The sequence below is a fragment of the Pinus tabuliformis genome, chromosome 9 (assembly GCF_031772625.1).
Source record: "Pinus tabuliformis cultivar Carrire ecotype Pingquan chromosome 9, CPIR1, whole genome shotgun sequence".
Classification (NCBI taxonomy): domain Eukaryota; kingdom Viridiplantae; phylum Streptophyta; class Pinopsida; order Pinales; family Pinaceae; genus Pinus; species Pinus tabuliformis.
Genome location: NC_142307.1, coordinates 1,750,149,240 through 1,750,174,099, shown reverse-complemented (window position 1 = coordinate 1,750,174,099; position 24,860 = coordinate 1,750,149,240). Strand labels below are relative to the sequence as shown.

Here is a 24,860-nt window from a genome sequence, read left to right as displayed (position 1 = left end):
CAGCAGTTAAGCTGTTACTGAAGGAACCAAGCTCTGATACCAATTGTTGGAAATACTAAGAAGGGGGGTGAATCAGTATTCCTTAGCAATTAGCACTATTAAATATTTTCAGAGCACTGGTTAATCTTCAATTATTATTAATGTTTATGCAATAATAACAGTAAATAAAATAACACAGTAGACACAAGAATTTTAGGTGGAAAACCCCCTCCGGGTCAAAAACCACCGAATGCTTTTCTAATAAATTCTTTAATCTTCAGCCCCAACTGAAATGAAAGCAACAACTTCCTAGAATTCTAGAAAAGAATTCTTCTCCAGCTCCCACTGGAAGGATGCCCCAACTCTTGGTTTCTTCAGTAGTCAACTGAATGGATGCCCCAACATCCTAGACCAACCTACCACCTTGAAGTGTTCATAGGCTCCAACCTGTAAGCGACTTCATGCACCAGCCTAGCACCTCCCTGCCACCCTATAATGACTGAAATGAGACAAGAGTGTGGATTCCCATACCAAGGACAACGATCCACGATACAATATGATTTACAATGATTTTGACTGAACACCCAATCACACTATGACCTTCTTGAAGCCACAAAATCCCTACTAGAGGAGGATATGAGGGTCATTATTTATATGAATGTCTTGAGTTGAGAGGGTCCTCAACAAGTGAACGTTGGAGGGATTTTAGGAAAAAAAACATTATTAATTATTTACTATTCAATGACCACAACCAATTATGAGTGCCATGCCACAACCCCATAGGGTTTTAGCCCACTAACTGGGGTTACTAACTTCAAACACGAATATCTCTCAAACCGTGAAGAATTACGTGGCGTCCCATATATCAGTGGAAACATATTGACAAGTAGAATCCATCTAGAAGATCCCTGACTCAGAATAGAGTAATTTGTCAAGTCAAAATGGCCATGCAATATTGGGATAGCCCTAGGTGCTGCTTGAGTTGACATTAATGAAAAATCAACACACATCTCAAACATCTTTGAAGGAAGAGGAACGTCTCTCCTTATACTAAAGAAGAAGCATTGTCATTCTTGAAGAAGAAAGACATCATCTAGGAAGCAATTAGTGGAAGACACCATCAAGGAGGTATCTTCATTTTGACAAGTAAGTACTTTATATTTTATGTCTCAACTTACAAACCAAATGACTTCTTTCTACAAGGAGAACAATAAACTTGCTGGGACATCGAATTACCTTGCTGGAAGAAGATAATTCTCATGGAGAATGAAGTTATTGAATATGTGAAGGGCTCAATCACCAAACCTCCACAAGAGCAATCTCAAACACTATCAAAGTGCATGAAAGGAGAAATAAGGGCTCAAAGGATCCTCATAGAATCCATCAAGGATTCTCTCATCCCTTATGTAGCAAAGTTGAAGATGTCAAAAGAAATCTATGACAAGTTGGTGGAGTTGCTTTCTGTAAGCACTGCAAGGGTAATCATATCATTAAGAACCGAACTATACAAGATGAAAGTATTAGGAGAAGAATGGGTACCTTCATATCTCATGAAGGTATCTCAAATAAAAGATCAACTACAAGAGCTAGGAGAAACAATGTCTGATCTAGAGATGACAACCCCTTGTACTCAATGCATTACCAGATGAATGGGGGAACTTTGTATCAAGCATATATGGGAAGAAGGAAGCCACTCCATTCAGTGATCTATGGTCATTATGCAAGATTGAAGAAACCAGATTAAAAGCAAAGAATGACGTTGGATCAAATGAGAAAACACAAGCATATGCAGCTATGACAAGGAAGAAAGGCAAGTTTGGAAAGTTTGAGCCTCGAACGAAATTTCAAAAGAAAATTGATATGTTTAAAATCCAATGCTATGAGTGTAATCAATATGGGCACTTCAAGAGGAATTGTCATAAACTCAAGAAGGGAAACAAGAAAAGGAAAGAAATAAGTGAAGCCCATGTGACCGAAGAAGTAGAAGAACTGGAAGAGAAGAAGACAAAGAAGGAAGAAGTGAAAGAACTCTACTATTAAAAGGTCTCTCACACATTTAGTTTATTTTTCAATATATAGAAGTTAGCAAGTCATGGTAGGAAGCATTACAAGATGCATTATAACAGAATTGAGATGACATCATTGTAGAAGCATGAAAAGGATATGGTTGAAGCAATCATCTTACTTGATAGAAAGAAAGTAGCTCATGACATCAGCATTAAGAGCATAGAAGGATAACCGAAGTAGCAGTTTTGAAGCAAATCATCTAGAAAGAATAGAAAGATAAGAATTTGTCACACCTCATCATCGTTAGAAAGGAGCATTTGTAGAATAAGGATCATCAAGATCCTCCACTGGAATCCTAGTTAAAAGGGTTCATCGCTATTTAAAGAAGCAAGTATCACATTCCACCTAGTGTGGAATTCACATTTTAGAAGGATGAAGGTATTGTGACAGAGAAGTGCAGCATGTCAAGTTGATTGAAGCATTTTCATCTTCATGTAAGAAAAAGGGAAGTTCTTGAAGGAAGCATAGATGATCACGTAAAAGGTATGCATATATTTTGTTAACTTTGTTAACTGTGTAGGCCAGCGTCAGCCTTCCTCTAAACGTCTTTATGTCCTCCCTCTGCCTTGTACTCTCCAGAAATTCCTTCTTTCGAATTCTCACTGCCCTTCTGTTGCAAAATATCTCCTCAATCAATTTTTCCTCTTGAGAATTTCTCACTCCATAAAATCGATTTCCTTAATCTCTCATTGTGTCTTCCAAATGACCCTCAAGCCCCTTCTTATATCTTCTTGTTGGACATCTAACGGCCTAGATTAAATCATAATCAAAGGCTCATATCATTTTGGCTTGATCCGTGTCTTTTTCTAGAAGTTTCACCCAAGATTAGATTAATGCCCATTAATATTTTAATTTTCCTAAGTTTAGACTTAGGAACCACATTAAAAATATTAATTATTTTAATAAAATCAATTATGGATGGAATTTCCCAAAATGCTTTTTGGGTTCTTTGAAATACATGTGCCCAAGCCTCCCTGCAAAATTTGAGGCTTAGAGCACATCCAATGCTACCCCAAATCAAAACTCCCTCTTAGCAAGGAATGTGCTCTAGCAATACACTACTACTGCATACTGCTCTGACTCTAAAGCATCGTCCTCTACGTTGCTGATGTCTGACATGTTGTCCACCAACTATTGTGCTACTGCCGCTACTATACAGTTGCCTTTGACACTGCCACTGCCAATACTACATTTGTACTACAGCTCCTTCTCAAATGTTGCATTTGCTATGCTGCTACCACTGCCACTGCTAACACTACATCCATAGTGCAACTCAGCTGCTGAGAGAAGCAACTGAAAACACCCAAGACTGAACAAGTATCCAGTGGATACACCTTGGTGCTGAAATACTGGCTGTTGTTAGTCCCACGTTGTCCTCTGAAGCCACTACGCTGTTGAAGCTCTACATTGTACCTCCACACATTGCTACCTCTCTTCTCTGCGCTACTCACGTTCTGGAGCTACTAACTACTGCATCTGTCAAATCAACACTCCATGGCACCAACTGAAAACTCCTCCATCCCGCTACTACTGATCATGGGCTCTCGTAGCAAGGTGATGATCCAAGAGGTGGGCTCCTCAAGGATCCTGCCCATCTGTAGCTCTATCGAACTACAGTTCTATATCAGCCCACCTCCCTCCTGGAGGTATCTTGGCTGTCATGGCGAACTCCTCCTCCTGTTCAATCTTTGCGGCTGCAACCTTAGGATCATGCTTCTCATCTTTGTCCTTTTTCTTCAAAGGACACCGGGATGCATAGTGGCCCATCTCGCCACATCTGAAGCATTTCACCTTGGAGACGTCCTTCATTCGTCTCTATTGCCCCTGTTGTCCCTTCGATGCAAGGGTTGCGTTATCCTCCTCCTCTACTTTGGGGTTCGACCCAGTGTTGTTGCTGCTTCCGTTAAGTTTGACCTTGACCAGGTCTCTCCTCAACTCTTCTTGTTTTAGAGCTGCACACATCTCGTCCCAATTTGGCAATGTTGCTCTCCCAAGATACTCTGGACGAAGACTTGCCATTCATCCGAGACGGAATTTAGAGCCAATCTCACTAACTCCAAATCTTGAGGTGTGTGCCCCACAACCGACAACTCATCACTAGTCTCCTTCAGCTTCGTGAGGAATGGATCCACACGTTCTCCCTTCTGCATCTGCGCAGATCTCAACTTTTGTTCTAAGTACATCTTCCGCTGCTCGGAAGATCCCTGATACAATGTGGCTAAGGCATCCCACATCTCCTTAGCAATCCCTTTGCTAGAAATGTGACATACAACATGATCCTTGACTTCATCCAGGATCATCCTCTTCGCCTTCGCCATCTCAGCGCTGTACTTCTTCAGTGGATCTGCATCCGCAGGGACAGCTACCACACTATCAACATATGTCTTGAGGGCATGCTCATCTGGAAAGAAAGACATTCTAGCCTTCCAGATGACATAGTTGGAAGCCCCGTCCAACTTGTCCTAATCCCTCAAGCTACTGGTTGCCATATCTTCCGAAAACTGTCGGACAACTCCCTTTTTTCTCCCTATTGTGTAGCTCCTAGGCTGGCTTACACACTCCCCGATGGCGCTGGTAAGATGTTGCTCCTCTGTTGCCCAGTAACTGAGAAATATTGATTTCCTCGGCAAGAAATCACTGAGGAAGTATTCCCTCACTATGAGATCTGCTTCTTCCTTTCAACAGATTTTCTGCTAGCACTTAGCTTGCAGAAAACTGCGTCCCTATAGCTTTGCGCTAATGCTCTGCGTGGTTCCCTCCGCCTTGGCAAATTCTCAATCTGGCAATCTTACCTCTCTGTTGACTCACTCAGAGAGAGACACACAAGAAAATATAGCCCTCCTAGCTAGAACTGCGCAATCCCTCAGGGGATTCAAACTACTTCTTACTGCAGCAAGTTGGCCCTTGCTTCAGTGCTAGATCTGCCCTTCCCTGTTTCACATCAACAGCTCTGATACCATGTGAAAATTCCTAGATCTAAGAATCTCCAGAATCCTACTGCAACCAGCTGAATCTACTTCACCTAGATCATAAATTACATTACAAACTTATTTCAGATTTCTTCTTGAAACATTGAAGTAAACTACTGAACCAACCTACACCAAATTAAATATGATTCAGAAACATAGAAACTAAGCAAGGAAAATAGAAACACATAGGACACCATTATTTTTGGACAATAGTCCCCAGAAAAACCTAATGCGGGAAAAACGGTGCAGCAGCTCTGAGAGTTTTATTATTATGAAGGAGAAAAATTTGGGTACAATTCTAGGATGCTCAACTAGCAATCTGATACAAAGAGAATACTAAACAAAAGACTGGTGATATGATCTCACCCTGTCACTGGGATAAAGAGTGACTGATCCTACTGAACTGGAGGCTTTGCGTCAACCTCTGCGTGGCCTCTGCGAAGAACTGCGTCACTCCCAACAATATCTACGTCACCCCTCCTCGGTATTACGCTGCCCCTCTTCCGGATCCTCTGCTAGCTGAGAAAATCGAACTTCTGCCTCTCAGACTCACACCCCGGCTTTCGATAACTGAAACTCGACTTCTCTTAGCAGGAAACTCGACTTCCCCTCAAGGATTGTGCTACCTCTGCATTAGTACTACGTAGGCCTACATCAGCACTGCATAGGCCAGTGTCAGCCTTCCTCTAGACATCTTTCTGTCCTCCCTCTCCCTCGTACTCTCCAAAAATTTCTTCTTCCGAATTCTCACTGCCCCTCTGCTACAAAAAATCTCCTCAATCGATTTTTCCTCCTAAGAACTTCTCACTTCAGAAAATCGATTTCCTTGATCTCTCAGTGTGTCTTCCAAATGACCCTCAAGCCCCTTCTTATATCTTCCTGTTGGACAACCAACGACCTAGATTAAATCATAATCAAAGGCTCAAATTGTTTTGGCTTGATCCATGTCTTTTTCTAGAAGTTTCACCCATGATTAGATTAATGCCCATTAATATTTTAATTTTCCTAAGTTTAGACTTAGGAACCCCATTAAAAATATTAATTATTTTAATAAAATCACTTCTGGGTGGAATTTCCCAAAACGCTTTCTGGGTTCTTTGGAATACATGTGCCCAAGCCTCCCTGCAAAACTTGAGGCTTAGAGCACATCCAATGCTACGGTGCTACCCCAAATCAACATGAGGTAGGGCATCCAATAAGCAAGAGTAGTCGAAGCGAAGATTCCATGAGGATGTGTAAATCCAAGATGGGAATGGTCCTAAAAGGACATACCTTGTGAAAATTTGGATGGGGTATGTGCCTTGAGAGACAATGATGAAGGTGTCTATAAATCATTTGTCTACCCGGCATTGTGCTCTAATCTTGTGGAGAGATATAGTTGTTAGTCAAGACCTTGTTATATGACAATGTTGGTTGATATGATAAGATGCTATATAAGTTGATAAGATAGCTTATGAGATGGCTTACCAATTTGAATCTTCTTATGAGAATTCTTCAGTATGAGAATGTTCATGTACCTCGTATGTATTATGAATACCTCCCTAATTAAGAGGTATTGTTGGAAAATGTAACTAGGTTCAGACTTCATAATGTCTTATGTAATCTTGATTTTTATATGTGATATAAAAGAGAAAAAGAAAATTTATTATTAATGTTTCTAGCATAGGTTTCATGCTCTAGGTCAATTTATTTTTAGGTCAAGCACCCATTATGTGCTTCTAGGGCTTTGTCATAAAGTCTAGGAGTCAAAGAGTCATTGTCATATGTAAAAGACCCTAGTGGGCATCTTGTATCATGTAAAAAGAATTTATTAAGTCAAATTTGTGTCACAAAGTCCCTCCAAGACCAAGTCGACCTACATGGGAAGGAGTCGGCCTAGCAGAGACAAGTCGGCCTCATTAGGACTGTTTGAACCACATAAGAGGCCTATATATGAGCCCCTCAAACAATGTGCAAGGAATAGATATATGTCAACTTGAACTAACACTATCAAATAGGGGATGACCTCATCATCAAGCAATAAAATACAAATAAAATATTGTTATAGACATATTTGGGCATTGCAACCCCAATCACATATGTCCATAAACCAAGGGCTTCTAAACCCCTAAAAATGTTGTTTCATACCCTAAAGGAACAAGGTCAGCTGATTACATCATCTCCCAGAAGTTCTCCATGAAAAACTACTCAGAACTGGTCAAAACAGGACCATACAGACTGCTCCATGCATAGGATGCGATGCATCTCGCCTATTACACACGGGGGGGTGTGATGCATACTGAAAAGCCCTTCTGTAGGGTGCGATGAGCGAGAGCAAACAAATGGCAGAAGCAGTGTGCTAGGTGGAAACCCAGAGAATCTTCTAGAAACTGCTCATATGACACTTGCCTCTCTGAATTCGCCCAGGGATGAGTAAGAGATCTGAAATCTCCAAGTGGAACCAAGAACTATCAGTGAAATGACACTAATCAAAATCCCAGAAGCTGACTCACTCTCCTGTAAACATCTATATATGGATCCCTCATCCTAGAGATCCGGAGGCTGGAATTTTGTAATTTGCAAGGAAGTGCTGTTGGTTTCTCTTTGAAGACATTGTTAGGTGATCTTGCTTTGTATGAGGTGAAGAGGGCTTTCATGCTGGGAGGATGATGCTGGATCAGACAGCCTGGTTGTAATCCTCTCTTCTACTACTTCTATCAATAAAGCTATTTGAGTTTTCCTCCATATGCTTGTATATCTCTGAATCTTGTATTTGTATATGCATCTATATGGTTAATGTATATCTGATCCTACATTATTTATGGTTATAGATCTCTATGCTTTGATGGTATTTTGTTGCCTTGACTCTATAGGTGTTTTTTGAAGCAGGACAAGCGAGAAAGGAGTGGCGAAAGCTCTATCAAAGGAGAGAGGAAACAAGCAAGGAGACTAGCGAAAGACTGAAGTTAGTACTCTTTGCTTCTCTCTCATTTATCTCTCATAAAGGAAAACATAAGTAACTTTAGTTTTCTTGTTTCTAAGATAGCTACTCGTCTTAGTGGGACTAGCAGCTTTGAATGGACACTAGTTTTCCCGATAACAAAATGGCGACTCCACTGGGGAGAGAATAGTTTGTTTGTTTTGTTATTGTTGTTTGCTTTATAAACCACAGACGGAGCCTGAAGTTAAGCCAACTAGCCTTCGAACTGCTTTTGCTATGCAATTGCAAAGTAGATCAACGCTGCTTCAGTCAATCTCTGGGTTGGTTTATGAACTGAACATCTAGCTTGCAAACATCCTAAGTGCCCTGGTGGTAGCTCAAATAACCTCATTAGATCAGCCCCTATACTTTGTGTTTACTGACAATCATTAGCTCAGCCTAAATCCCTGAACTTAGCTGCAAACTGTGAGTGAAAACCAAGCTCAGTCTCGTCCCTGGTCCATCGCACTGTCTCTTCTTGGCAACCTGGATGCATCGCACCTCCCGTGTGTTGCAAGTGAGATGCATCCCTGTTTCCCTGTGTTACATGTGCGATGATTGAATGAGACTGTTTCTGCCTCCAGATTTTGGTTTTTCCTTCATTGCCTTCAGCTTTATTCAGTAGTTTTGTTGTCTACGATCAGTATATCTCTGTTGAAACCATCTTCCTTTGCATTATTCAGCGTCATCAGAAGGAATTGTGAATTTTTTTTATGTATTTTTCATCATTTACAGTTCTCCTTCGCAAATAGTAGCTTAATCAAACTGTCGTTCTTTGATTTGAAAGTGTCGCAAGTGTCGTTTTCAATCAAGAAAAAGAGTGTCACAAAGCATTCCTCTTTTAGATAGTCGATTACACTTTTGCCATTGTATTTGATTTGAATCATTAGTATTTAAAGTGTCGAAAGCAGTTTTAAATTCAAAATCGCAAAGTGTCGACTTGACCTTACTTTCGTTTTTTGAAAAGAAAATTGTTAGTACTGTCGCTTTGAAAGAAGATATTTCAGATCTATACTTAGTTTTCTTTTTGTCATTCTCACATTAAGGAAACTGAAAAACAATACATGCATGTGCATTTGCATTAAGACTGCATGCTGAAGTTGATTTAGGAAAAGTGCATCTAGTGTGTGCTCTCTGCTCTATGTTGAAAGAATTTCATCTCTCTTTCCTTAGTAGCTAGGATTTTCATTGCAAAAATAAAATAAACGATTGTTTATCATCTTAGATTGCATATTTAGGAATTGTATATCTACATCACACGGTGAACCTTAAAGGCAAACTTCTTAAGAAAGATCAACTGTAAAATAAACTTCAATGAACATAAAAATGCTTTGGAACCTAACGCACAACATTTAGAAGTCTAGGCTAGAGACGTATTCCGGCATCGTAAAGCCTGGTAACTATCGCTTTCATCGTAGGTTGGTTCATTCCTCCTCTTTGAGACGACAAGTGCCAGTACAGACTTGTGCTCCCACGTACCGTCGAGTATATATTGGGAGACCACAATAGGCTACATCCTTTATCCTTAGGAAGACATGTCTGCCGCCCTATCGATCGCAATGCACTGAACACAGCATTTGGGAAGATTGACTGCCGTACCATAAAAAGTGTTCTGCAGTTTTGCGATTGGTTTGATAATCCCTCTGTCTAGATTTCTAGAGTAGTCACTTTCGTTCCTTTTTAGACTCCTTAAAAGAAAAGGTCCATTTGAGCACTTGTCGCTTCAGGCTCATTAAAAATCGAAGGTGACTAGAGTCATCTTTAGCTTTTTCTCGACTCTTAAGAATTGAAAAAGCAAGTTGTGTCAAAGCGTCATAAAATTCATTTAATTCGGAATAACATTTTCCCCTTTTTATTTTGAGTTGATCAAGTAATCCACAATCGTGGAAGAAGTCAATAAAAACCACATCGTTCGCGGAGACTAGTGATTCAACCATCTTTGACCCCAGAAACAAATCCATCCCGGGCAAGGCATTCTCGTTTAACTGAGTCGAATTCACCTGATTTATTTGAAACTTGTGTTTCAACATCGTCAGAGACTACAGTTACTCCAATTATTTCTGGTACATCTGCCTTTATAGAAGAAGTTCCGCAGTTACAAGAGGACATTAGAACTGATCCTAGTGTAACGGTAGACACCTCTATTCCTGAAACAGCTCCACCTAGGGCTGATTCGGAAGGTGTCACCCCTCCAACATCTGTTGCTGCAGAGTCTATACCTTCTTTGGCACCAGAAATATTTTACGGACCTGACAGTCTACCTCTTCCACCTGGATTGATTGCTATAGAAGAGATAGTGGAGGATCTTCTACCCAATACTCCAGTGCATTTTGGAACTGGTATCCACTTAGATCCTTCTACTACAAAAGTTAGTTCTTTTTCATCGTAAGTTCCTGTCGAATCGCTAGGAAATCTTTTGGATAGACTAAACATGTCTAAACAACCATCAACATCTAGGACTGTGCCAATTGAAACAGCTACGACGGAGCTTCCTGCTGCCATTCCTACAATGATTGCTGGTATACCATCTGTCCCGGCAAGTTATCAACAACAAGCCGGAGTCCAATCAGGGACTGTTTCGATGACATGGTTAGTTCCCATTTCTTCATCCGGACTCTCATCTAGTATTTCTTATGTTGAAACTCAACAAGTTAATCCAATGTGTCTTCAAAGGCCAATCTACCCTTTAAGTACTGGATTACCACCATATGGGGGGCAGTATGCCTTTTCATTGTTCCCTCCTGGAGAACAACCATATGGGAGTTTACAACAAAATTCAGGTCAAACTGGAATTACATCAAGCGGTTGGGTACCAATACTGCCTCAACAACCAAGGGTTGTATATTCAATGCAACCAGTCCATCCTATGTCGAATATTCCCACTACACCTGCTATTATGACTGTATCGCAAGTACAAGCGCTACCTGTTGTATGTCAACCTCAAGTTTCTCAGGTTGCAATACAACAGCCTCTCGTCTCAGCGATTCAATCACAACCTCAGGTTAGTGCCTCCTCATCTGGAGCGACTCAGGCTCAAACAGGTACTATGACTCCACATCTTGGTCAATCATCCAGTATTGGACAACAGCAAATGGTCCAACAACCATGGCTGGTTCAATATCAACAACCGCAATTCCAGCAATCATACCAAGGACCTAAGCAACAAGTCTTTGTAAGTAATGGGCAACCGCATTTCCAAAGTGGTTATCAACAACCATATTATAATGGTTATGCCCATCAACCTTATCAAAGTTATCAGCATCAAATGCATTATGCTGGTATGCAAAGACCCACTGCTCAAGCGATCCCATCTTATCCTGGGTATGCTTCACCAAACCTAAATCAACAATTGCCCTTCGTAGCAACTTTAGAATTACTAGATCTGAATCGGCTAACAAATGATCCAATTGCTTACGCCCCTTGGTGGCCAGCGATTCCTCATAAACTTCCGTCAGATATTCCTAAATTCAATGGAAATCCAGGTGAAGATCCATCGAATCATGTAATGACATTCCATTTGTGGTGTTCATCCAACACCCTAAATGATGATTTGATTAGGCTTCGCCTTTTTCAACGAACGTTAACTGGTCCGGCAGCTAAATGGTATATAGAATTGCCTAGAGCTTCGTTTGATAACTTCAGCACCCTTGCCACTACCTTTTTAACCCATTTTCAGTTACCCATAAGGTACGAAACAGGGACAGAACTCCTTACCAACTTTAAACAGACGACAGCCACTCACATATCTGATCATATTCATGAGTGGCAGCATCGTCGAAGAATGGTGAAGATGTACGTTCCTGATCAGCTTTTAGCTGAATGGTTTATAAAGTCATTATTACCCTCTATTACAGAGGATGTGGCTAAGGGAGGAGTTGTCACTGAAGAGCAGGTCATTGCCCGTGCACAATATTTAGACTTGATCTATACTCAGTCTGGCACGCTCTACGACAAAATTCCTAATGCTCCTAGACCAGAATTTTCCGTTCCTCCCCCTCCTAAATCAAACCGGGACTCTCATGCTGGCGATGGCGTGATCGGTACAACAAGCATGAAAACCGCAAAGGCTACATCTAAAAAATCCCTTGCAGTTTCTAGTCAAAAAGCAAATGAAGAACCTCTTGCCTCAGAGGTTAATGTCGTGTCATCTAACAAGGGCAAAAATCCAAAGCAACCAGGGGGCAAGAAGAAAGGGAAAAATAATAAGAAGAAACAGGAAAATTCACCTCCTGAAAAATCTTCTGAAAACCCTACTGGGCAAAAGAAACCTCGTTATCCATGTTACATATGCGACGATGAGCATTTCACGAAAGATTGTCCACATAAAGCTAAGGTTATGAAATTTTTAAAAACTTCAAATACCCCAACAGTGTTGACTAATCCATTTCCGAGCCCAGAAACAAACCTGGTTGCTAGTGATCGTGCTTCCCCATCCCAAGTGCTTATGCTATCCATCTCAAAACAACAAAATGATGCTTTGATATCAACAAGGAATAAAGATTATGGAAATCCACAATCGTCGAACAGCAAGGCTACAAATCAACCAAGCAGTTCGACAACAACTTCGTCGGAAGTTGTTCCACCAATCATTCCTGAATTAACAATAAAACTGCCTAAGGGAGTAGTACATAAATCGACGTTTAATCCTCATGCTCGAGCAGCACAGAATTATAATATAGTGGAGGATCTAGCCCAATCGCCATCCGCTATGTCGACACTTGAAGTACTGCAGAATTGCCCATCCCAAAAGCAGGCTTTGTTATCAGCGATAGGTGGGATTGATCCAGCGGATTCCAATCTAGTGGCCTTTAATCATAAAGGATACAAACCTCAGTTACCAGCCCAGCTCCCTTTCCTCATACAAGTAAAAACCCTCAACAAAACTATTCATCGAACAATCATTGATGAAGGGGCATCTACCTGTATTATGTCAGTGAGTTGTTGGAAAACTTTAGGCTCTCCACCCTTGTCACGATCATCAACGACATTAAAAACGTTTGATGGAAGAACATACATGCCGTATGGGATATTAAGTAACTTGCAAGTCGAACTGGGGGGCAAGACAGTAGAAATTGAAGTTGAGGTCATTGATGGAAACCTTGACTACAATATCTTGCTAGGAAGGCCCTAGATTTATGCTATGGCTGCTGTTGTGTCAACATATTTTAGAAAGATTGCATTCCCCTTCCAAGGCGGAATTACAATCATTGACCAACTAACCTTCCTCCCCAACAGTTCGCAAGTTACCGGAAGCATTCCATTGATCCATGGAAGCTCTATATCGCTTCAAAATATCGAAGTAGGTCTCCTAAAAGACCCTTCCTTAATGGGTACTTTTTCCCTTCCGCCTCCGAGTAATCTGGCGGAAGTGGCCACAGTGGAAACCTGTCATATGATATCTTCTACATCATCAAAGATTAAGAAGAACTCTAACCATTTTGATAGTGTGGATCATCGCGAGGTATTACCCCCAAGCCCTACCATACCTACATCATCTGACGATCAATTCAGTGATGTTGTACATTATGTACTGGGGGCATTGGAACTAGATCTTTCCTTCATGACCCCTTATGAGTTGTGATCAAAGGTCACCAGAGGATAGTTCGTTGACTGGTGTCAACCTTGTTAAAAAATGAAACAAGGCTGAGAAAAATTCCAAGTCGAGTCTTTCACTTGATCTCGTAAAGGAACCTTCATTCCATCCACCTAATTACCGTGAGTAGTCTGGTGAATGTAACGAAGCTTAGGGGGCATGCACCCTTGTCTATTTTGCAGACAAACCCAGCTGTAGAGATAAGTTTCCCTGTAAGTTATGTGATCGGTCTGGGTGACCTTTCACCTTTGTCTATTTGGCGGACAAAGTGCAGGAAGTATTTTGTCTAAGTATTGACAGAAAATCATCCTGCTTAACCACAGTAAGTTTCCATATGGTTACTGAAGACTTTTTTTTTTTATGCTGGGGGCATGCAAACCTTTTTATACAAGAAAAAACGACCAATTTCATTGTTTAGCTTTTTAGCATTTTTTTGCTTTTTAGCTTTATAGTTTGGTCGTTCCTAGCTTACATAAAAAGGAACACGAGCAGTTTTACACAAAGTTCAAGCTCGTTAAAAAATAAACCTAGCCATGAGCAGTTTTACGCGAAGTTCAAGCTCGTTAAAAAATAAACCTAGCAATAAGCAAGTGTTCCCATAGAGTTCAAGCTCATTAAAAAATGAACCCCACCTTCGGTAAATAACCATTGCGATTGCATAATTATCAGCTTTTGAACCTTGGTCGTGTTCTTACCATCACCTCCTCTCTTTTTAGCCGATCATATGCCTCCATTTGATTGTTTACCCTTTTGAGGAATAACTACGACGAGTGATTCTATTAGCCACCTTCTTTACACTGTCATGATTGAAAAGTTCCAAACCTTACCTGGAACCAGTTGCTATCCAAAAACATCACTCTTTGCTCAAAAAAGGAGTATCCTTTAAGCTCTTTTCATCTGACTCATAAAATATGAAAAGATTGCCGAGCAATTGGCCTCTACAACTCGTTAAAGCGACCGGAAGTGCCATCCCTCCTCTAGATTTTAATCTTTTTGGACCTCTAGATTTTAATATTACACAAAAAGATCAAGCGCTTGTCTTGTTCAGCTCGTTAAAACTATCGTAAAGTCATCCCTTTTGTATTATTTTACACTTTTTCGAACTTAAGGGATTACGTTACGAAAAAGGACCATTGGAGTTGCCTTTCTGTCCCTTTTTAGACTCTCTAAAATTGAAAAGGACCGAGTTATCTTTGTCGTTAAACTCGTTAAAACTATAGCGACAAACTTGTCCATGCAGACAAGAGCGAGTTTCACTGTCGTTAGGCTCGTTAAAACATAGTGACAGGTTTGCCCGAAAGGCAAATTATAGAACAAGCATATGTTATCCTCCTCAAGCTTGACAAAAATAAAGAGGTACTGGTCAACAATGACTAGGGAAAAAGGGAAGAAAACTTGAATAGCTTCATTGGTAGCAGGTCGCTCTTGAACATGACACTTTCACTCCGTCACCATGATTGAGTCAGGTTGGGTTATTCCGTTCACCGGTCATATCACCATTGGTCCACCATACCATCCACCTTGGGGTTAACGCTACCAATCCATTTCAGTGTCGCCGGTATGTTCAAGAGAAGTTGCTCAGAGAATTCACCAACCTAGCCAACGTCTCATCCACTGCAATACCTTCACTCTCCATTTTTCATGACCACCACCCTAAACCTTGTATCATCAGATCGTTTTCACCTCCACAAAATCATTTGCTCCGTTCCGTGTCATAGATGTGGGATTCATTAAGGCCCTCCTACGACGGGTCACTTCTTATCGACAACATCTCATTATCCAAGAAGTTGACTTAGGGACAACCCTTTCAGTACTTTGAAGCTTGCATGCCTCAATGGCAAGTTTCTCACTTCCGGCGATAGGTTTACATCAATGGCCTTTGACCGAAAGACTTTACGTGGTGTTCGACATCAACTCATGTATTCACACCACGTGAATTGTACTGCAGTACTTTGAGGGTCATCATCATTATCGATGATTCCTTTCGCGCCTGTTAACAGCTTACATCATTGGATGGTAATCAAGCGATGTCTTTCCATGTTCGAAATCAGAACATCTTTTCACATGGATCGACTTGTACTTCGGGCGAATATTGAACGAGTTTGAAGACCCCGGATCTAGTTTCATCCATCCGAGCTACGATATATTCAGGAAAATAAAGACATCAAATGTACAACTGCACAGATAATCATCCAAGCTAAAGGATGATGGCTCTACCAGAATCATCGGTCTGCCACACAGATGGTTGTTTGTCTTATGTACATGAAAATGAATTTATAAAGCTGAGCATGGGAATGCCCGCCTCAGCTAGATCATGAAAATGTTATGAAGATAATGTATTGTATTGTATCTTATTACATGTCACCTTCCAGTTTGAAAAGCCTCGGATCCTCATTATAAAGCATTTCACCCGACATCAAAAGATTTATGACCTCATGCTTTAGGGGGCAACTGTTATAGACATATTTGGGCACTGCAACCCCAATCACATATGTCCATAAACCAAGGGCTTCTAAACCTCTAAAAGTGTTGTTTCATACCCTAAAGGAACAAGGTCAGCTGATTACATCATCTCCCAGAAGTTCTCCATGAAAAACTACTCAGAACTGGTCAAAACAGGACCATACAGACTGCTCCATGCATAGGGTGCGATGCATCTCACCTATTACACAGGGGGGGCGCGATGCATACTAAAAAGCCCTTCTGTAGGGTGCGATGAGATAGAGAAGACAAATGGCAGAAGCAGTGTGCTAGGTGGAAACCCAGAGAATCTTCTAGAAACTGCTCATATGACACTTGCCTCTCTGAATTCGCCCAGGGATGAGTAAGAGATCTGAAATCTCCAAGTGGAACCAAGAACTATCAGTGAAATGACACTAATTAAAATCCCAGAAGCTGACTCACTCTCCTGTAAACATCTATATATGGATCTCTCATCCTAGAGATCTGGAGGCTGGAATTTTGTAATTTGCAAGGAAGTGTTGTTGGTTTCTCTTTGAAGACATTGTTTGGTGATCTTGCTTTGTATGAGGTGAAGAGGGCTTTCATGCTGGGCGGATGATGCTAGATCAGACAGCGTGGTTGTAATCCTCTCTTCTACTACTTCTATCAATAAAGCTATTTGAGTTTTCCTCCATATGCTTGTATATCTCTCAATCTTGTATTTGTATATGCATTTATATGGTTAATGTATATCTGATCCTACATTATTTATGGTTATAGATCTCTATGCTTTGATGGTATTTTGCTGCCTTGACTCTACAGGTGTTCTTTGAAACAGGACAAGCGAGAAAGGAGTGGTGAAAGCTCTATCAAAGGAGAGAGAAAACAAGCAAGGAGACTAGTGAAAGACTGAGGTTGGTACTCTCTGCTTCTCTCTCATCTATCTCTCATAAAGGAAAACACAAGTAACTTTAGTTTGTTTGTTTCTAAGATAGCTACCCATCTTAGTGGTACTAGCAGCTCTGAATGGACACTAGTTTTCCCAATAACAAATATGCCTTCTGATGTACGTCAATAAGGGGAACACTCCACCTAAGTCAATGCTCCATGTGATAATAAATCCATCCAGGTGCTAATAACCACCAAATAGGCTAGGGCACTCACAACATACGCTCAACGTAAGATCAGCCATGCCAAATTAAACCATTGAAGGACTAGAAAACACACAAGTGATAATTAATTGTCAAAACATAGGGAAACCCTTTGATGGATTCCCTATCCCAAAATGCATCAAGGGTCAATCAAATGTGTAAGAAAATGCTAAGCAAAAGTCTCCTATATTCCTCATATGCTAGATATGAGCCTCCAGCCACCAAAAATATGCCATAACACCATGATGAACATATCCATTGATAATTATTATGGTGTTCCATCAATAAAAGCCATAGGATCCCATATAATCATCGTCCAACCCCTTGGGGAGCTAAAACCATCATACATATGTGCAAGAAGTAATCAAAGATACTAATAAAAGTCATAGAGTAGCAAGCATTGTCATCAACTATCCACTAGCATGCTGATCCATCAACAAAAGATGTGCAACCATGAAGAGAGAATGAAGCCATGGCAATCCATCACAAAGGAGAAATGACTCTCCTCCAATCCAAAGTACTCAAGCAACCCAATTGAAGTGATATCATCATGAAGCTATCATCCTGCAAATCCCTGTAATGTGCGATGAAAATCACATGTAATACTCGTGCTATATGAGGGGTAAAAGGCAATATCATACCCCTTTATTCGCATATATAGTTATGGTTTGGGCAATTATTTCATTAATCGTGAATGAGAAAGAGGTCATAATTCAACTTGTCGCAAGTTTTTAAGTTTGCCTCTATAAACGAATATTAACTGGAGATGCAAATATAAATCATAAAACTAGCAAAACACACTCTTTTTCTTTCTAGGCATTATGCTGTTTAGAAAAAAAATACAGGTGTATTCAATATATTTGGTCTCCCTAATTGATTAAATCAAATCAATAATACATTAGTTAGCCAAGGATGCCTCAATTTTCCATTATGTGATTGCATAAAAATAAAATATTCAGAATGATTCAGGTGTTGAGTACCATCATCTGGACCATATTTTTTAAGCTGTCTTCTCAAGCTGTAAGGATGATGGCATAAAATAATATTCACATTTCATAACACATTGCTTAGTTGCAGAGCTTCACTTTAGAATCTTAGATTACCTGCATCAATAAGGTTTTTAGTTGCCTGATAGTCAATGCGGTACGGTCCAGTTACATCAAAAACTTCCTTCTCACTTGCACCTATGCAACATACTACCACACCTGCATTGCTTATCGCTAATCCAATTTCATCTGGTTTCTCCAGGTCACACTCAACAATCTCAATCTTCTGTTCTGTAGTTGGGCTGCAAACCCCAAAAGAATTTGTTGATTTATTATCATCTTAAGACAGCTAGAAGGAATTCCTGAGTTGGTAATGTATACTCCCAGAGATATCTACTTTTCCCTTGATTTTAGAATTGTCTAACTGCCTATTGCTTCTGCACTTTTAGAACATTCTGAATGATACAGAGGAAAAGTTCTGATTTAACATCAATAATATTCACTAACTAGGCCCTTACCCAACTGGCGCAGAAGGAACAGCATCTTGAGAATCTAGTTTTAGTTGTCGTACACTCTGAAAGCACAAAATACAAAACAAGAATTGATGTCAATCCATTGAAAGATATTTCAGAATAAAAAAGCTTTCCATTAATGTTACTAGAACCTGTGTATTACCCCAAAATCAAGAATACCACATACCTCAAGCAATGCATTTGCCTTCTGTAAACTCCTGACACCCGCCCTTACACGAAAACCCAGCTTCAAAAGTTCCCTGTTGAACACATCAATGTGCTCAGTTGTTCAACAATTGAAAAGCCAAAGGTTCTTTGGACCTTGAATGCATATTTCTATAAAGCAGGTCTATAGATTTTTACTTTGGAAAAATTCTTCTTATATCAACAAGAAAAATATGAAGTACAAAACCAGCTCACATCTCTCTAAGTACAGCTAAGAGTGGTAGTGTTAGAAAGATGTCAAGGATTGGTCTATAGATCTTTGCAAAGTTGCAGTTATATTCATTCATGAAAATAAGAAGGATAGAAGTTAGTGACCTGACAGTGCGTGAACCAACTTTACCAGTAGCTCCTGCAACAAATACAAGCTGGTTGTCTTTAGATTTCCCTTCCACACCTGAAGTTGTTGCTGATTTCTGAAATTCCTTCGGTTCTTCCTTGTAAGTGTCAGAGGCTGTTTCATTCGTTGTCTTCACGGTGCCTGAGATAGAACAGATTGTCAGATAAAAGATAATATGATATGCTAACCATAATGTATTTCTATTTTGGCTAGACAAGACTGACAGGGATGAACTACTCGGATAGGTTGTTGTATCGCATAATAATTCCAGCGTGTACACTTAGCTAGTTTATTCAACAGAGTTTCTTAGCAGATGGCAGTGTGAAGGAGATTGCGGCTTCCTACTTATAATCTTTTATGTCATTTTAAGCTGTCATCTTGTAATAGATGGCATATCTCATTGTTACAACTTACTATACAACTAGAAAAAACCTTGCTATGCTTCTTTTAATGTCAAATCAGATCAAGAAACAAAACAGAGTTATCAAGTATGCCATCAAGAAACTACAAGTCCTCTTACCACCCAAACTAGCAAACTTGCCAAGGTCCCTGCAAGCTGTTAAGATGAAACACACAAAACAAGTGTCCACTATCACCTCAGCACAAGTCCCCACTCTTTAAGCCCAATTCCTACTTGAATGGCTATTGGAGGATTCCCTATGTGAGATACTTCACCCAACAATTAGTATACTACTGCCTTGAATGGGATCTTGGGTGAAGATAGGAGTTAATTCTTTAATTTTTACTAATCTGGAAATGTAAATTATGCAGAAAAATAATACAGACCAGCAAGGAATTTTACTCAAAAATGATGATAACAAATAAGTAGATAGCCCAAATGAGTAAAGATTTAATATACTCACCAAATGTATAGTTATTCATGGTATGTACCTCTAGTAAGTGGGGCTGTTCTCAGTACTTTTCTTGCTATCCTGTGACTGTAGATTTGAAATATGCAGAAAAAAGCAAAAAAAACAAGGAAATCCCTTTATAGGGCCACCCAAAAGTGCCTAGAGACTCTAGAGTGACAATCTATGGGTGGGGGAACCTAGGACAACAAAAGTATGTCAAATTAGTCCTGACTCCTTCCTTAGCTTCATATCTGCAACAAATATGTGTTTCCAACAAGCTGGAAACTTGTTGCAGAGGTCTAGGGGTCAAATTTCCATTGGGTAAAAAACCAGAAATAAATTCCAGCTTATAAATTAAATTTCTAGCTAAGAGGGTACGCTTAAAAGTTTAAAATAGTCTCAAATAAATGATATTAACTTGAAATACAAATCTAAAATCTATCCCAAGGATTTTTAAGATGAGAACTTACTTGGAGAAGCCCTTGTCTTGGATTTCTGCAAAATTTAAAGATGTATGACTGTAATTTAATGCAGATCTGCAAAAAGCAGCTCAATACACCCATGACGTATGTGTGTTTGAAAGACTAAAACGAAGTATATTGATCCCTCGAACTAAATTTAAAATTTATACTCAAAACCTCAAGGGTTGCTAACTAAACGTGAGACAAAATCTAAAAAATGCAAGCTAGTAAATGTTGGTTTGGGGTAGCATCGGATGTGCTCTAGCCATGAAAATTAGTGGAGAGGTTAAGGCACATGAGATCTCCAATACCCGGAAAGGGTTTGGGCAGATTCTAAACAGTTTGAGAGATATTAAAATAATTAATATTTTTAATGGAGTCCCTAAGTCTAAACTTGGGGAAAATAAAATATTAATGTGAATTGATATAACTGTGTTAGAATGGTCCAAAAGTCATGGATCAAGCCAGATCTAATCTTAGCCATTGATTAGGGACTTAATCTCGGCCGTTGTTTTGTCAACGAAAAAAGTATAAGAGGAGGCTTGAGAGTCACTTGGAGAACATACCAAGAGATCAAGATTTCGACTTTCTGGGGCTGGGTTTGCTGAGAAAGTTGAAAGAGTAATCAGAGTTGCAGCTGAAGGGCAGTGAATACAAAAGCAGAGAGGCAAAGATAGCACCAGGAGGATCAGCGCAGTAGCCGGAGAGAGGGATGCAGAAGCAACCAAGGGTTCACGCAGAGCTAGCCAAGGTTCACGTAGAGCTAGCTAGGGCTCACACAGTGTTGATTTGGGGTAGCATCGAATGTGCTCTAGCCACGAAATTTGGTGGAGAGTTTGGGGCACATGAAATCTCCAATACCCAGAAAGGCTTTGGGCAGATTCTAAACAGATCATGAGATATTAAAATAATTAGTATTTTTAATGGAGCCCCTAAGTCTAAACTTAGGGAAAATAAAATATTAATGTGTATTAATATGAATCTGTGTTAGAGTGGTCCAAAAGACATGGATCAAACCAGATCTAATCTTAGCCGTTGATTAGGGACTTAATCTCAGCCGTTGATATGTCAACAAGAAAAGTATAAGAGGAGGCTTGAGGGTCACTTGGAGAACACACCAGATGATCAATCATTCTATTCTCTAGAGCAGGGTTTGCTAAGAGATATAGAATCAGTGATCAGGAGAGCAGCTGAGGGGCATTGAGTACAGTGAAATAGAGAAGGTAGAGATTGTGCCAGGAGAGTAGCGCAGCAGCCAAGGAGAGTGACGCAGAGCGAGCAAGGGCTCACGCAGGGCCACGCAGAGGCAGCCAAGCGCTGAGCAGAGCATTAGAGAGGCCAGCGTGTCTGACGCAGAGCCCCAGAACATTGATGTAGGGCCTCTTAGAGCTAACGCAGGCCAAGAAACGCTGACGCAGTCCAGATTGGGCAGACGCTGGGGTTGCAGAGAAGTTTTGTGCTGAGGAGCTGTCGGAAGGATTTTTCGGGGTTTCAGCCAGGAGATTTCTCTCAAACTGTGAGGTATAGCTGCTAAGGAAATTCTTTGTTGGGTAGGCCAGTTTCGACACCCAGATTGTACTATGATATTGCTTAATAAGAAAACCCTCAAATAGTTGCACCGTTTTCCCGCATTGGATTTTTCCGGGGACATTGGTCCAAAAATAATGATGTCATGTGGTGTGTTTGTTCTTGTTTCTTTCAGTTGTTGATCTGTAATATATTGAGCATGCACTGGTGTTTATTTTCAGTATTTACTTTGTAAATAACTTGTTAAAGAAAAATTAACAAGTAGGTAGGAATAAATCAAAAAAAGTGCATGAAGGGTTTCTAAATTAAGTAAAATTAGAAACTTCAACATGGTATCAGAGCGTGATTGCAGATCACAGGAGGACTAAAATACATCAGCCGAGCAAAGCAATAACAGCAGAAAATAATTGTCCCGGGGTGACAGAAGCTATTTCTAGTAGCGCAAAAGCCAAGGAAGTGTGACACAGAGCCAGCCAGAGCCATGCAGAAGAAGCCGAGAACTGCGCAGAGCCTTAGAGAGGCCAGCGTTGCTGACGCAGAGGGCCAGAGGGCTGACGCAGGGCATCCCAAGGCTGACACGGACCCATCCAGGGTGACGCAGAGGCAACGTGAGGCAGAGAGGGGCTGACGCAGTTCACAGAGAGGCAGTTGCTGGGGTCTAGAAGGCTGCAGGAATATTGCAAAGTGGAGCTGGTGAGGTACTGTAGTTAGAACAGTACCTGACAGAGCAGGGCCAGAGGATTTGTTACCAAGGGTTTCTAGCCGAGGAACCCGAATCAGCAGTGTAGTTGCACAAGACGATCAGAGTAGGGGGCATCTCAACAAGCAGCAGAAGGATTTCCAGGAGGGAATCAGGACCCAGAGGGAGTCCAGAAGAGAACTTCCAGATGGGAAGTAGAGACTCAGAGGAGTCGAACAGAGAACTTCCAGGAGGGAAGTAGAGGAGCGTCATGGCACTACATGGGGTAAGAGACCAGGATAGACTGGACGAAGCATCGAACTTCGCAGTTTGGAAGGCCAAAATCTTATCAGTGCTTGACAGGAATCGTGTCAAGAACTTCGCCTTGAAGGTTATAGCTATCCCAGTCGACCCCAATGATAATGACAAGTATGAAGAGGCAATGGCGAGGGCCAAGTGCATTATCCTTGACGGGGTCAAGGATCATGTGGTACCACATATAGCCGAGAAGGAAACGGCAGTTGAGATGTGGGAGGCTCTCAAGAACCTGTACCAGCATACTTTTGTGCAGAGAAGAATGTTGCTCGAGAACCAGATGAGGTCGTATCAGATGAAGAAGGGTCAAATGATTGACTCCTTCCTCAGAGGACTGAATGAGATCCGAGATCAATTGACTGCTATAGGAGCGACACCGGATCAGGAGCTTATGGTGAGGACAACCCTGAATGTTGTCTCAGAAGAGTGGGAAGTGTTTTTCCAGAGCATCCTGGGCAGAGAGACTCTCCCACCTTGGGACGAAATGTGGGCAGCTCTTCGCCAGGAAGAGATCAGACGGCAATGAAAGACAGGTAGCAGCAGCAAAGGGATCAAGGTTCAGCAGGAGGAGGAGGATGTGACCCTAGCATCTGGGGGAAAGCAGGAGAAGCGGAAGAAGAAAGATCTCTCCAAGATCAAGTGCTTCCACTATGGGGAGATGGGTCATTATGCGAGCCAGTGCCCAAGGAAGAAGAGTACGGGAGAGTCTTTCGAGACTAAGGCAACACTAGCATGGGCAGAGAAGGAAGCTTTGACAGACGATGATTGTGCCATGAGTGCACACGCACCACTTGAGCGGAAATGGGGAGACATCGAGTTGTAGTCAGGAGGACTACAGGCGATGAGGGGCAGGACCCTCGAGTTACCCAGAGTCTTGGATTAGACCTTGCTACAGGAGCCCCAAAGAGAAGTAGCAAGACTGGCTGGGTGGGTAGAGACAGATGTGGATGGAGCGGCAGAGAGAGCTACAGTGCAGGAGTCCCAAGACATGCAAAGCTAGCAGGCTGCAGTAGTGCGAGAGGCACAAGAGTGTTGCACCAGTGCAGGACGGCACAGAGAGGTGTGCAATGGTGCGAGATGCAGGAGAGTTGTTGCAACGGCGCAGAGGTAAGAAAGGGAGCACTTGTTAGCGACAGAGAGAGCTTTAGCATTAGTGGGTGTTTCTAGCCCAACAGGGAGGTCAGTTGGGAGATCAGTTACTTACTTCTCAGTAACTGAGTTGCAGTGTAGCAGTGGGCAACACGATGCAACGTGATGAGAGGAGGTGCAGTGCTGGGAGAAAGGACCAGCAGCAGCACAAATGTAGAGGGAGTTGTTGTACAGATGCAGCAGTGGCAGTGGCGGAACCATGGGCAGCAGTGCAGAGGCTGTTGGGCAGGAAGGCCTAACATCAGCACAGGTACCGATGCCGAACGATCAAAGTAATACTCAATGAGGAGTATTGCTAGAGCACAGTCCTCGCTAAGGAGTGTTAATTTGGGGTAGCATCGGATGTGCTCTAGCCACGAAATTTGGTGGAGAGGTTGGGGCACATGAGATATCCAATACCCTAAAAGGGTTTGGGCAAATTCTAAACAGATGATGAGATATTAAAATAATTAATATTTTTAATGGAGTCCCTAAGTCTAAACTAAGGGAAAATAAAATATTAATGTGTATTAATATGAATTTGTGTTAGAGTGGTCCAAAAGACATGGATCAAGCCAGATCTAATCTTAGTCGTCGATTAAGGACTTAATCTCGGTCGTTGATATGTCAACAGGAAAAGTATAAGAGGAGGCTTGAGAGTCACTTGGAGAACACACCA

At 41.1% G+C, this 24,860-nt stretch overlaps 1 protein-coding gene across 3 annotated transcripts in view; it reads right to left on the bottom strand.

Annotated features, from left to right (window-relative positions):
• LOC149155720 (protein TIC 62, chloroplastic-like) overlaps positions 1–24,860 on the bottom strand; it is a 377,018-nt gene that overhangs the window by 221,851 nt on the left and 130,307 nt on the right. For all 3 annotated transcript variants that reach the window (XR_016263739.1, XR_016263738.1, XM_089445945.1), the window contains exons 2-5: positions 19,199–19,361; positions 18,846–18,918; positions 18,665–18,720; positions 18,264–18,448 (exon numbers count right to left, since the gene is read on the bottom strand). Coding sequence is in view for 1 of the 3 variants with exons in the window: in XM_089445945.1 (XP_089302071.1) it covers positions 18,264–18,448; positions 18,665–18,720; positions 18,846–18,918; positions 19,199–19,361 (477 nt within the window). In the remaining 2 variants the exon portion in view is untranslated. The remainder of the gene's footprint in view (positions 1–18,263; positions 18,449–18,664; positions 18,721–18,845; positions 18,919–19,198; positions 19,362–24,860) is intronic.